The 14,908-nt window shown below is 36.3% G+C and overlaps 1 protein-coding gene across 11 annotated transcripts in view; it reads left to right on the forward strand.

Moving 5' to 3' along the window:
- NEBL (nebulette) overlaps positions 1 to 14,908 on the forward strand; it is a 268,259-nt gene that overhangs the window by 179,803 nt on the left and 73,548 nt on the right. For 9 of the 11 annotated variants that reach the window (XM_033076761.2, XM_033076734.2, XM_033076752.2 and 6 more), the window contains 3 exons: positions 118 to 222; positions 2,460 to 2,570; positions 8,880 to 8,990. The exons of the other annotated variants lie outside the window; for them this stretch is intronic. In XM_033076761.2, coding sequence (XP_032932652.1) covers positions 118 to 222; positions 2,460 to 2,570; positions 8,880 to 8,990 — 327 coding nt within the window. The remainder of the gene's footprint in view (positions 1 to 117; positions 223 to 2,459; positions 2,571 to 8,879; positions 8,991 to 14,908) is intronic. 11 annotated transcript variants of the gene reach the window in all.

Here is a 14,908-nt window from a genome sequence, read left to right on the forward strand (position 1 = left end):
AGTATCCATGAATAAAATAAAATAGAAAGAATTAAAAAAAGTATAAAGCAATATAACCAATATTTACTTTGTGTGTGTTTTTAAGAACAATTAAACTTCCTTTTCTGCTCTTTGTAGATACACTATAAAGAAGAGTTTAAAAAATCTAAAGGCAAGTGCATATTTGTACCTGACACCCCGCAGCTAAAGCATGTGAAAAGCCTTGGTGCTTTTATTTCTGAGGTAAGATCTAAAAGACTGAAGAATTTTCTTGGCTTCTTATCCTTCCTAAAAACTCTTTCACTTGAATACTGTGATTTTTAGCAGGGGAAGGATGGCTTATTTCAAATGATAATTCTGTTTAAAGATGAAGTGACTTAAAAGGCTGTAATTAGTGTATTCTGTAATGTGAATAATTATAATAATTTGGAATTTCATGACACTTTTATTTTGGGATTTGAAGATACTTTATTAATTGTTCTGAACCAGCCCTAGTTATCCCATTTTATGTGTGGATAAACTGAGGAATAGGAAAGGAATGTTACTTTTTCTACAGTGATGAGGTTTGCAAATTACATGTGTGTGAAATTTCCCTGCTGTGGAGATTTCACAGCCTGATATCAAACAGAAGGACACAAGGAAAATGTTTCCGTGTTATCATCCCTATCTTCCTTTAGCAAGAGGCCTGGCCAGATATCAGGTATCAGATATCAGACATCAGCCATCTGTGGGTTGCCTGAGCAGTTGCATGCATATGTATGTATGTATGTATGTATGTATGTATGTATGTATGTATGTATGTATGTATGTATGTATGTATCTATCTATCTATCTATCTATCTATCTATCTATCTATCTATCTATCTATCTATATCTGCACACCTGTGACATGTGCACACACACACAGCTGTGGTGTCAAAGAAAGATCAACAGCTTCCAAAGTGTCAAGCAGCATTTACTTCCAGCTCTTCTTGTGCCAGGCACAAGGTGCTGTAGGATTGCATCAATGATTATTTTCCACAGGTAAGAACAGCAGCAGAAGTTTCACCTGAGAGAGAGAGACTTTGGTTAGGAGTCACTGGTTCTGAGTGATTTTTCTGTCACTATGGCCCTTTAAAAAATTAAAAGTTTGGTGCCTTTTTTCTGTGCCACTTTTATGATTATAATAAAAAAAATTCCAGTATTGCTGTCTGAGGATACATAACTTGCATACATTCTAAATCCTCCTTCTGATATACAACGATTTGCTGCATGGCTTTCAATATAAATGCATCTAATGAATACTTTTCTTGTATTTATCTTCTTGTTTTCTGAGGAGTGGCATGTCCCAAGGGAAGTAAATCTATTGTAATAGCACTTTATAAGAGACAGGCTATTGTAGTCTGCAAAGTACAGTATATGGAAAGTATCTAATCCATCTGTCTGATTCCAGAGAATCTGCTGCTAATTATTAATCAAAGATATAGAGATATAAAAATATTCTAAATTTTAAAACCCTATAGGTTTAATATTACCAGACTTTTGAGCACTCTGCCTGTTTATTGCAGCATTACCTGAAGCCAATGATGTGATGGATGGTTTATCTTGTAAATTACTGACCTCTAGTGTCCCATAACCTGTATTTGCAAATCTTGGACACTGACATTGTTAACAGCATGGCCATTGCAGTGGAAAAGAGCCCTCTGTTTTGGGGAACAGCAACAAATGTTACAGGGAATTATCTATATCTGTACATATAATATATTTGGGGAATTAGCCTTTAATGAAGAACTGTATGTTTCACAGTTAATAAGTGACATTAGAAAATATAATTGAACATTTTTTTGGTATTTATGATTACTTTCACAGCAGTGTTGCTATTATTGGTTTATGAGTTTGAATTACTTGGGTATGAAGCAAAAGCCTCACACATTTTGGGCAATTTTTCTGGTGTCTCTTGTAAAACCCTTTTGTGAGGAGCTGCCAATACTGAGTACTGGAGGAAACACATGATAAATAAAATGTAATTTAAAAATGAGACTGTAATATGAACAGATGAAACAGAAATGATGGCAGACATGCTAACTTCAATGTTCCTCTCCTTTCTAGCTACTTTTAATTGCTGCTACTTATTAGTTGGTAAAATATTTATGGTTGGCCTCTCATTTGCTCCCCTTATTCAGGACTCTGAAAAAGAGAAAGAAGAAAAGTTATTTTTGGATTTGAAAATGATTTGAGAAAGGATAGAAAAAACTGCCTTGCTTATTGTATTTTGTGTTTGCACCAAAATTATTGAATTTAATTAGGAGGTATTTTGCATTGCCTTATGAATTAGACACATCCCCATAAAGTATTATTTAAAGATGTTTTTGTTTGAAAGTTAATGACAGCATTAAATTTTTCCAGTTCTGCTGTATGCCATTTTACTTACTAGAAAAAATAAGTAATATTTTACTGTATCTTCATTTTTACATTGTGTGTCACCTTTTTCTGCCCTCTAGGTGAAATATAAAGGAGCTGCTAAGAAAGACCTTTCCAACTCTCTTTATCAGCAGATGCCAGCTACAATTGACAGTGTATTTGCGAAAGAATTAATGCACCTTCAGAGCAAGGTACAACTTTAGAATTGCAAAAATGATTTTTAGATTAATTGTGTGTCAGAGTATAAGTACACTTTGAACAAAATATTTGAGTGGACACTTGATTGTCTGCTTGATTTATTTGGGTGAGCTTATCATCCTGAGTTTATCACCGTAACTTCTTTACTTCAAAAACTACTGATTTTTAAAATGCTGACAATTTTACTTATGTTTGTTAAATATACATTTAGAAGCTGGTAGTGCATTCATCAATCCACTGGAATCCATGACTGCAATAAGGAATTATTGAATTCAGTGTCATTGCATGGTCCTTATAGAATTAATGATCTTATATAACTTTTTCGAGTTGGGTGTTGTATTAGCTATATAATATGTTTGATGCTGAAGGCAAAAGAAAAAGAAAACAAATACTTCAATGACTTCTAAGGGTACTTAGTGGCAACAGTGGTTGCAGTATTTCTGATGATCTGCATACTACTACTTACAAGAAATTTTATAGAATTAAAATGCGAAATCAGGTATATTGAACTTAGTGTAAAGCTTGTAAACAACCAGTAAAATAGCAAATTCTGGTTCAGTTGCCTTCAAGGGCTCAAAATATAATACCCTAAGAGTAAGCATGTGACCATTCACTTCCACTGACCTCAGTGGAATTGTGAATGCTGTCTGTGTAATATGAATGAGGTCACAGATTTTCATTGTAACTCATGAGAATTACATTGGATAGATGGTCATGGCTTTCTGTCCACCAACATTTCCACGGTTTTCTTGTTTTTGCTTTCTCTTCTCTTATAGATATCAACTACATATAGTTTAAACCAGCCAGTGTGTGAAGGGAACATGCTTCTGAATCCATAATATTGATTGGATCTCAATATGCATTCTTGTAATGCAGTGGTACTTCTTCAGACAAAGGAAAATATTCATAAAAAAAGAAAGGACTAAAATCTCAGGACAGCATGTGGAGAAATGTTTTGATAATAAAACATTATGTTAGTTGAAGCTATATTAAGCAAATATAATAACACATATTTTAGTTTTCAGAATTTGAAAAGGAACATATATACACAAGTTAATGCACCACAGTAGCTGAAGTGACATTTATGTGACATTTCATTGTAAAGTGAGTGATTAGAGGAATTACAGTAAAAATAAATTGGGAATTAAACTTGCCTAACATTTTTAAGCCATTAGCTTGATTTATAAAACATTAGTTAACTATTTTGCCACAGATTTACTCCCAAATTCATTCTAAATTATTGCATTCTACATTAGCTTACACAAATGAGGTTAATTAACTCTGGTGATGTGGCAAAAAAGATAAATAACTGAAACTAAAAATGAAACCATTGGCTCCTCAAAAAACCCTTTTAAGAAAAAGACTGACATTATTATTTGGTAGTTTTTGAAGGTTTTCTTCAATCAACCAACAGTTCTAGGGAAAAAAATGCATATAGGGTGAGTTATATTTAAGCAGAAATTTTTCCCATAAAATTCATACTATCCCCTTCGGAGTAGATGCATTATAAATCATAATATACCATAAAACTTAAAGATATGCTGACACATTTTTCCAACTTGTGGTTTACTGCTGCAATGGACCTGAATTTAATGCTACTTTGAGAGAGACCTCAGGGGATTTTCTAGTGAAAAATCTTCTCCACAGTATTCAAATCTAATCCATATTGTGCCTATCACTGCAGTACCTAAGTAGCTAATGCAAGGATTTCAGATTTCAGCTGGGTCAGGATATGGCGGAGGGGGTTTCTGCTGCATCTGTCTAGCTGGGATTGTGAATTTACAGGTCATCACTTCAGGAGGAGACTACAGATACGCCATAGGAAGGAGAGTCAACAGCACCAGCTGGCCATTGTGCCAGCTCTGCTCCAAAAAGGCTGCTGCAAACACAGAATTGCAGTCTGTTTCTGAGTTATAGTAACTTGATTTTAAAATAGGTGCTGATTTTCCCCAGAGATGGAAAATAGGAGTATGTGTGCTCCCTACCCACATGAGAACAAATTTGCACCTTTGACTCCCTTTTCATGCTTTTTGGATGCCCTGCTGGGCTGGAATGCCTTTGTGGGCAGATCAAGCAGGACTCTCCTCACTCTGTGGTCCCGTGTTCTTGGCAGGATTCACAGCCCCATATGCCGAGCAGGTGCATTGGGACTAGAGGATCATGGTGTGGAAGTATGAAAGCCCCTGACTTTTCCCCAGAGCTGGCACAGGCTGGAGTGCCTCTGGCAGAGGATTTCCTTGCACAGGTGTGTCCTCTGTAAATGGGCTCTCCCAGGATGCAAAGTTTGGTCCTGAAATAGTGCTGCTGTTCTGCTGCTGCCCAACAGCCCTGTCTTCAGCCTACCTATATCTAGCCCAGTTCAGTCTTTTAATACACCATTTCAAATCACACACATGATTTAGGAACTTGGAGACAACTGGGGGACATTTCCTGTTTTTCTCAAGGAGTCATACCCCACCGACAGCTGCTCTCCACTGTCCTCTCCAGAGCCAGCAGGTCACAGCACCACTGACCACGTTTTCATTCTTTTAACTCATGTGGCAATTGTCAGTGATTACAGCAGAGCCAGGATCTCCTTCTTCAGCGAACCTGCCATGCAGTGTCAGTACTGACATAAGGATCTTGCTGTCAGGGAGAGTATAGCACCCTGACACATGTGGTTCTCTTCCTGTGGAACCTCTTCCCCATATTAGCTGTATTGAATCATGCTCAATTCTCTCTTCAAGATACTCAGGAAATCCTGGAACAAGACTGCCTGCTGGCTTTTGCATGAAACCCGTGTTTACTCTCTTGTGCTTTATGTAGAACTGGCATGAAGAAGGAAAGAAGTGCCCACAGAGAATGTCATCTATCCAAATCTGACAAAAAATCCCAATGCTGTTTATGGGAAAACATATTTCAGGAAAATGAAAAAGAAGTTTCACAGTCCCACATGCTTGGGTGGCTTTTAGCAATTTAATTTTTTCCTTCTTCACAGAAAATTCGGCTGTGGCCTTCTAAATACCTTTCTTTAGAGTGAGCAACCAGACTTGCCTCCCTCTCTCACTTTTGTCATAGCTGTCCCCAGGGTAAGCTGGAAAGAGGAGAAGTAGGAGAAGTCCCTGTCATCACTGAATTACTTCACTCTTCTTACCAGCCTACAAAGCTCTCACCAATTTCCCTGTTTTCTGCACTGAGAAAATAAATTTGATGAGAGCAGTCTAGGCAGGGTGCCTTCATTTTGATTTTTCTGCAAGGAAATGGAAATTTTTGGAGAAATTGAACTATTCCTATGAAAAATATTGCTGAAGGAAAATTTCTGATCATTACTAGATCTGTGCCAAGTCTTTTTCTTGTCTCAAGATCAATATGCTGAATACTTCCTTATGTAAAACAATATTTTCTAAGTAAAGTGTCAAAAACAATGATAAAGGTATTCAAAATTGCTTCAGGGTAAACAAAATAAAAAAAAAGTAAGCACTTCATCACTTTTTTCATCACTTTATTTCTGCCATAAGAAGTGATTGCACTGTTTTTCTTCTTATCTAAAAGGGATAATCTAAAGCAAACTGAAGGCAGTTTAATTTTCTACTTTGCACAGGGCAATATCTCAAAGAGTCAATGTTGAACAGTATTTCCTCTTTCTTTATAAAGGCGATGAGCCAAGAGAATCTTAAGCAGTGTTTTCAACTTCCAGAGGAAGTTTTGGAGGTTTTTTTTTACTTCAATAAAATTTTTGTTGTTTATTGCATCATTTCCAATCATATTACACACCATCAAATTGTTTTATTTATTTTTTCAGTTTTTTTAATGGTAGGAAATGTCGGATTGAAGATTTCCTCTGTTTTATGGTGCCAGGTATTAGTCTTCTGGACTTCTATAGTTCTGTTTTACACAAATACATTGGATAATCTAATTCTCTATATGGAGATTAAAGTGACATTTTTGGTCTTGAACGTTTCCTCCTGCAAAATCCTATTTTACGGATCTTAAGTTCAGAGTCCATATCACTGACTATAAAGGGAAATATAAAAATAAAAATGTAATAGTGTTTAATGTATGCTCAACAGGGTCAGTCAGAGCTAGGTTAAAAGAGCTCAAAACCTTCCTTAATGCAGCTTCCTATTGACACACTGGTGTAAGAGAGAGCAGAAAAATAAAAAATGAGTACTTACAAATTGGTTCAATCTGAATTCATACCTACTTAAATAATTGCCTTGTATTTCTCAAGTTAATAAATGGCACCACTGCAGGGTAAAGGTTATGTCAGTGACCTGTACTGCTTGATCTCTGTGTAGAGTAGTTTCGTATGTAGATTTGATAAAAGAAATTCATTTTAGCTAAAACTTGAAAATCAACATGAGTGAAGAAATAAATGTATGCATCCTGAACTGTAAAATAATGGTTCTAAGAATATTGATGAAATAATAATAATAAATATTTTTTCATGCTTAATTGGAAGCGATTTGCAAATCTGGGAATAATTCTGCACTAAACTGTCCCAAACTAAACTAGACAGCCATTGAACCTCTCCTAGCCTAGGATTACATCAAGACTACTTCAGTGAGTTAATGAAAATAATGGGAGAAGATAGGAAGAACAGATGCCAAAGTAAGTGAAATATTGCTACATTAAGCTAAAGAAATGGTCATCTTTTCCCAAGACAGTGAATACTCGTAGTTTCTGTTAAATTTCTCATGCTGAGAGTTGATGGGTTACTGTGTTTTCATATCTTGATTACATACCCCAATCAAAAAGGGAAAAATGGAGCTGCTGAACCAGCAAAATGGCAATGTAATAAAATATCTGTAAATTAGTAGATTTTGGAAGTAACTGTATGGGGCTTCTGTTCATAATGGCAATAAGTGGAGAACACCTTAAAAGTGGCAGCGTAAGCAAGGAGAATTAGAAAAAGAGTTTTTGTGGCATATTTTTGTATGGAAATTACACTTCTGTGGAGAATCTTTTGTTAGTGGTGCTTCAGTGGTGTTAAAGATTATGTGCTTTACCATTTCCAAGATGTGACCAGTGTAGGCAAGTCACGGACTCTTTGTTTCTCTGTCAGTTGTGTTTGTTCCTGCAGAGGGCTGATTGCTTTACCCTGGATAAGGAGGTGGCACAGTTTAAGGTTCCTGATTTGATACTTTCATTCGAATGGTAGCAGTGCAAAAATACCCTTCCCCCCTTCTTGTCTTAATCTCTCAACTTGTACATCATTTTGTAATCTGAGCTACTCAGGGCAGATACTAACATATTGCTTTGGGCACACTACTCTGTAACTCAGATGAAATTTTGCTTTAAACAAAAACAGATACAGCATTTTCTCACAGTTCTAGTATCCTGTCCTAAAAGAGTCTGAATCTGTGTAGTTGAGAGTTTCTGTCTCAAAACTTTCACAGTGTTCTTTTATTGCTATCATGGGTTTTCATGTCAATCCTTCTCCTCCTAATCAGCTTTCTATCTTATTTAATACTTGCTGTCTTTTTACGGATTATTTTAATGGTTGCTCATGAGAACTATTAGAAAATGAATTTTCTTGATGCTTGCTACTTTTTAGGCATCAAAATCTAGTGATTTTTCCTTAATATAAGCCTAAAAGCTTCTGACAAGGATAAGTGTAAGATCAACTTTTCAGGCAGTTGTAGTACGTGAATGTGTGTATGTAAGTATAACACTGTACAGTGAAAAATGGATGAATGCCCAGCACTGAGTTCCGTTTCTATTATAAAAGTAAAGGTGTTTATAAATTCACAATTCAATTACATTTTCATTTACAATGATGACAATTGAATGTAAATACCATTTTTCTTTGTGAACCTGGGGCTAAGTCAAAATGTGTATTGTGCTGGTAGTTTCCCAACAGTGGAAGAAATAGAACTTTGGGCAACAGAAATGGAAAACTGTTTGTTTATGACAAATGCATAAAATATTTTCTTTTGTTTCTGAAAACAGAGAATAATTATATAGCTGATAGCTTCAAGTGTGTTTATAAAAAAAAGTGGCTTTTGCTTGTGCATTTCCCTGGGCTGTATTCTCACCTTGTTAAGCTTAATTTTCTGTTTTTGTATATTACTATTTCTTTCCCCTGTGTACCCATGCATCTGTTGCAATAACAGATGCAGAGAAATCTCTCTGCTGACTATGCCTCATATATCTCTGTTTTGGGTGGAAGCTGCTCTCATTTCAGTGTTCTGGTTCCATTAAGAAGCTTAATAATTTATTAAATTTCTTCCTGAAACTTACTATGTCACTAGGTTTAACCTAGCTCATGTTATTATATCTGCTCTTCTCAGGTCGCTAAAGAATAATGTTGCTCTTTTCAGGTTCTCTATAAACAAAAACATGATGCTGAGAAAGGATTTTCAGACTATGCACGTATGAGGGAACCTCCAGATGTTAAACATGCCATGGAAGTCAGTAAACACCAGAGTGATGTAAGTACTTCCCCATCTGAAATGAGTGTGCTTGTTTTGGGTAGATACATCTGTTACAGCTTACTGAAATGAACTGGGCATGGAATATTTCCATATTTCCTTAGTTGGTGTTTTTTATAAATTATTTGCTCTGAAGTAATTGAGGACATGGTGTGTGTATAAAATGTTCTATGAGTAACAGTATGTGAATTTCATTCTGAACTGCAATGTGAGCTGTTTCTGCCCTGCACTTGCACACTTCTATGCATATGAATGAGTTTGTTCCTTTCTCATTAATATATCTATCAAGTGAATTTTCAAAAGAATTTAATATACTAATATATGATTTATTTTACAGAACTTAAGCCATAGTTCAGTTTGATGCCTGTGCTGGTTTATACCATTTGACCAAAGTATTTCTTCTTGTAACTACAAGTTATTTAGATAACTTACAAATAATTAGGACTACTTAGCAATATTTTGAAAGTTGATTGCCTTTTTTTTCAGCTGCTTGTTATCGTCTTGAAGTTCTGAAGGTTTCCACAATATAAAAGCCTAATAATGATATTTACATTTTTTATTAGAATCAAGTCAGGTTTGATTTCATGGTCAAGCTAGTGTATACTAGCTCAATGCATCGTTGCTTGAGGCAGAAATGCTGCTCAGATTATCAGTCTTGAATGATACAGACACAGCTCTGAAGAAAAATTTATGCTAGTTTTAGGTTTTGTAAAAACTTACTCGAGAGAAAAACAAATTTTAGGAGAAGGTTGTTTAAAATAGTGATGCCATTTTAAGGGTTACACAAAGCTTTTAAGAACAGCTGATGTATAATCTTAAAGAGTTATGATCCAGCGCCATTCTTGTTTAGGTAACCAAATTAGTTGAGGTAGGCATGTAATTTTACAACTCTTTTTTCTTGGATAAATGGGATATTTGTTTGCTGCTAACAATGTAGAAAACATAACTTAGGTGTTCATTTTAAATTCTCTTAAATTTACCCTATCTTCCCCTACTAACAGTGCAACAAACACTCTTAGGTTATGTAGGCTGAAAACTAAATGTCAATGCTAGATGCATGTCTGTGAGCAGAATCTTGACAGCTGGCTGCTGATTAAAAGGCTGCTGGAAAACTTCAGGGAAGCATTATGTTTGAAGAATAACTGTTTCTTCTGCTGGGAAATACCTGCAATGGAATTCCCAGCAGTAATTTGCAACCTGCCTTGATTACAGAATTCCCTCTTCCTGTCAAACACTGTCCATTTCTGCTGTTGGAAGCATCAGGGTGTCACACTGACAGAGCCTAGGGGCTGGGAACATGAATGTCTCTCCCCAGAAGCAAGAGGTTTTTTGTTTACCTAGCAGTAGGAATGATGGTGGACTGCTAGGAAAGGAAGTAATGCTGGAAAGAGAGATGTGAATTCCTCTCAGAGAAGGCGGTGGGACTTGGAGGAATATGAGACAAGTTCCTGTAGGAAATTCATCATAGTTTAGGGATTAGTATGCTAGTGCAAAATCTATTCCCCTTCTACAGCTGTATATCACGTGCTAATAGAATTAAGGAGAGCAGGTTACAGATGTGAGGATAAATGAAATTCAGTTGTTTCATCTTTCACCCTTAAAACAAGCAAAAAAAAAAAAAAAAAGGAAATGAAGGAAAACATGGGAGGGAAGGATGTTTTGATAAATGAGAACTTTTAACAGCATGTTAGAAATAATGAAAAAATATGAGGGAAATTATTTTCAGTCTGAGCAAACTTCAAAAAATCAAATTAGTCATCCAAATCCAGCATAAAACTTTAACCAGTTATTTTAATGTGTTTAAGAACAGATGCTTTCTGGTTGCTCCTGAGTAGCGGCAGCACAATGGGAAAATACCAATCACACAAAAAGGAGCAAGTTTTGTAAGTTCAATTATTGCTCAGTAGAATCACACAGCTCTTGTGGGTAATATTTGGGCATCATGGTGAATAACTGAGGATTTCTTCTTTTGTAAGTACAGGTTTAATTAAAAACCATGTGAGTTTTCATCTTGGAGTCAGTACACAGTGAACATCCCAGATGTGGAGCATTTGTCTTTCCAAACTATTTCAGATTATCTGTGTAATCACAGCTTTGAAAGTGCAGAGAAAAAGGAGGGAAACTACTGGGGAGCTAGAAGGACAAAGCTCTTTTATCCACCATTCAGTACAGTTTACCTGTGGGAGCAGAATGCATGTTTACCTACAATGCTCTGCCAACTCAATTCAACCTTTACAAGGAGGGTTTGCATCTAATAGGATTAGGATGTGTTTAAGACTATTTACTCAGCCTTAAAATAAGGCTGACATTTATACTCAACTCTGTGAAACGTGCAATTTCCTTTAAAAATGAAAAACTGTATTCAACTTACCATACATTTGTGCTGACATTTTGAAACTGTCATGTGCTGGAGGCCTTCATACTGCTTTGAATATCATTAGCATGCTCTGTATGTTTGGGCAGAAACTGTGTAACAGGGAAATACTGTAAAATCTCCTGAACAATGTGATCATGTATAAGAATATAATTTTTCACTCTTTTATACTTAGACTGAAGAAAATTGCTCTCAAATGAACACAAGTGACTTTTCTAATGACAGGATATACATACTTTTAAAAAGAATTGCTTGAAGGGAAGCGTGTTTATCCAAACCAGAGTATTTTCTCAAGAAATTGTGTTTGTGTTTTGTGAAGTGAACGTTAACGTGATTTTGGCATACAAAGTCATTTTCAGAAGAGGAAAGTAGGGACCATCAGCCTACTTTGTCTATGCTCAGCTTATCAGTTAACTCATCTGGAAGTTTCCAAGCTTGGGACCAAAACTAAGTGCTGGTCTTAAAACCATGTCATGTCACAAAGCAGAATTTACTTTATGTGTGTCTGAGTATCATGTGACTAGAAGGATGTAGTTGAACAGTGAAATGACATGATAGCTAAATTTCTAAATCAAAGAGATCACTTGCTATGTTGTGTCTGTGTGGAAGCTGCACATAACTGCACATGAAGGTACTCAAAGCTGTGCATCACAATTTTGTCTGTTCCATGACCTGGGCATTTTGAATAGGAAAATAATGTTAGTATTACAGCAGTTTAAATGTTCTGTTTTGTTAAAATGACTGGTTCCCCTCACAACATTACATGATACGAAATAAGGATGTGGTGTTCTGATTTTTACAGATAAGAAAACTGCTGTACACTTATCTATGGGCATTTAAAAGGCAGTTTGCACATGTAATTTTAAAGCCCTGATATCTTTTCTCTTATCTATATAACAGTGCTTTTTTAGAAATGTTAGTTGACAGTTGGGGAAACTTCTGATATATATGTATACCCTTTCCACTCCATATGAGGTCAGTAATGATAATTTGTGTTTCATTCACCATCTAAATTTGAATATTTAAGATGTCTATATTGTCTTAGGAGTAAGTTGTTTTTTATGCTCAGGATATTGTGCAGTCACAATCCACACACACACACACAAAAAGTACATTCTTTCTGATAAGATCAAGACAGCAGATCTTAAACTGGATGTGCTTAAATACCATCAGTAACATACCCAAATGTTAATGTTTGTTTTGATGCAGATCATGGTAAAGTCAAGCTTCTCCTGGCTCTCTGTTCGGTATCTGTGTTAGAAAAATCACCTTTCACTAACTTTCTGCTGACAGTGGTTGTCAACAGTGGGTCCCCCTGGACCACTTTCAACTGGTGCTGAAAATGATGTTTACTCCTGATGTAATTGGGACCAATCAATTTTAAGGCCCATTACTGGAAAGGATGACTGCATCAATCTGTAATGGGCCAGAAATGTGTTTGTCTCTTTTACACAAGCCGGAAAACAGTTTTCAACATCACTGGAACAGGAATCAGAAAAGCAGTTGCCAATGATGATTGTCACCAGCTAGTCATTTGCTTAGTGTTGATGGACCCCGAAGTGTAGATGAGAGGAAAGAGGGCAGAGGCACAGCTGACAGGCCATTAGTTAGTGGAATTAACAGCTCTTAGAAAATGTTAATCAGGAATGAACAGTAAGAGACAAATTCTTGTGCAGACAGGTGGGCCCAACTTCTTGCTGAATCCTTAAGAGGGCAAAATGTGTTCATAGCTGCTTGGGCATATTTTAGTAATTTACTATGTATTGTTTGGAATAGCTTTGGTATTGGAATAAATTGGAAGATAAAAGATTTCAGGAAAGGTCTGAATCTCTTAAACCCAGGTTTGCTTGGTTCACCATGTAGAAGTTGCTATTTATTGATTGACAGTCTGAGACGTTTTGTTAGAAATCTGTTTAATTTATGGCACTGAAGTGCATTCCACTGGTATTCATGTAAGGTGAAGCACCTTCCAGACCCTGCTGGAGGAACTAGATCAGCATGTTTATCCTCAGTGAACCTTATGCATTTTATAAGAGCTCAAGGTTTGGCCCTATTAAAATCACTCTACTAATTATGAGCAGGCCCTGAATATTCTCCACGCTTTGCAAAAACCAGTTGCAGTTCAGAGTATGTAATCACATTTGGGATTAAAGATGAGAAATGGTTTTGTTCCAATTATTGCTTCACAAAGATATTCAACAAGGTAACCACTTTTTATTGTAATTTCAAATTGGTTAGAAATCCACTTTAAATTTAGTTGGTATCTGTAATTTACTGTTTTCAGCTACAAAACTCAAAATGGTTTATTTTCTTCCCTTTTGGTTGCTCCTTCTTATTCGCTTGCATTTCCCACCAGACTGCAGTAACTCTCCATCTAGGTCTTTCACTGCTGCTCTAAAATTGTTATCTCAGTTATTTTCCCTATGCAAAAAACAGCTGGAACAAATTTTTTTGTAGACCTGTGGTCCTCATGAAGTGGAGCAATTCTTGAGCCTTTGCTGATAGATTTTTTGGTAGAACCTGAGCAACCCTTTGAAGTGAAGATTGGGAAAGGGCATCGTGTAATGCCTGGAAATTCCAGTCAGGGTATGAGCCTCTTGGCTGAACCAGCTCAGGACGAAAGCTCAGGCTCCTCCTCTGGGTGCTTCTGCTGTTTCCTTTCTTTTGTTGCTTTCCCCCCATCTTGGGCTTCTTCACTTTCCATCTTCTGATGCCCATGGGTGCACACACCAAACTGGTTGTTTTGCCCTGTCTACATCTGTTCCCCTGCTCTCAGAATAGCTCTGGTTTTACTGTTCTAACATAGCACTATTAAAAAAAAAATCACTAGATGGAACAGAATAGCAGCTGTGTAATAGAGGCCAGCACAGTGTCCCAATGGGAGAGGGTCAGCATCCAGGGATTGAGGTTATTCAGGAAATGGGAAACATATTTTTTCTTTCTTTGGCCTACCTCTGACAAACTACTGTTCTGCTGCATAACATTTTTATTCTCACTGGAGTATGACAAGCTGCAGAATGGAGCAAATATATATTGCAGACATTTGTAAAATGCTAGATGACTTACCCTCAGACATAAGTAATAGGTATACTGGTTTGGGTGCAGGAAGAATAATAATTCACTCAGGGAAAGATACAGCAATTGGCCTTGCATCTAATATAATTGGAAATGGTGAAATATAAAGGACTGTCACTGTCTTATTTCTCCCCCCATTCCTTTCCCTGAAATTAACCACAATCCATTATTTCATGTACTATATGATCATGTCATTTGGGAGCAATAAGTGACCACATTTCCTTAACTTTATCACCACTGTTCTTGATTCTCTGATGTTAAATTCACTACATTCCTAATTTCTATTTTGAGCACATATGCTGGCCTTTAATTTGCAATTTACATGGATCATAGGGTGCTATTCAGAAACCTGTTTCTGCTGCCTTTGTGGTTTTCACCTCACCTCATGTGGTCATTAGGATGAACAGCATATAATTAACTAAATTCATGTAAAGTCCTGAATTGCAAATGCTTCTCTTTATCTCTAGTT

Source organism: Catharus ustulatus, chromosome 1 (genome assembly GCF_009819885.2).
Source record: "Catharus ustulatus isolate bCatUst1 chromosome 1, bCatUst1.pri.v2, whole genome shotgun sequence".
NCBI classification, from domain to species: Eukaryota; Metazoa; Chordata; class Aves; order Passeriformes; family Turdidae; genus Catharus; species Catharus ustulatus.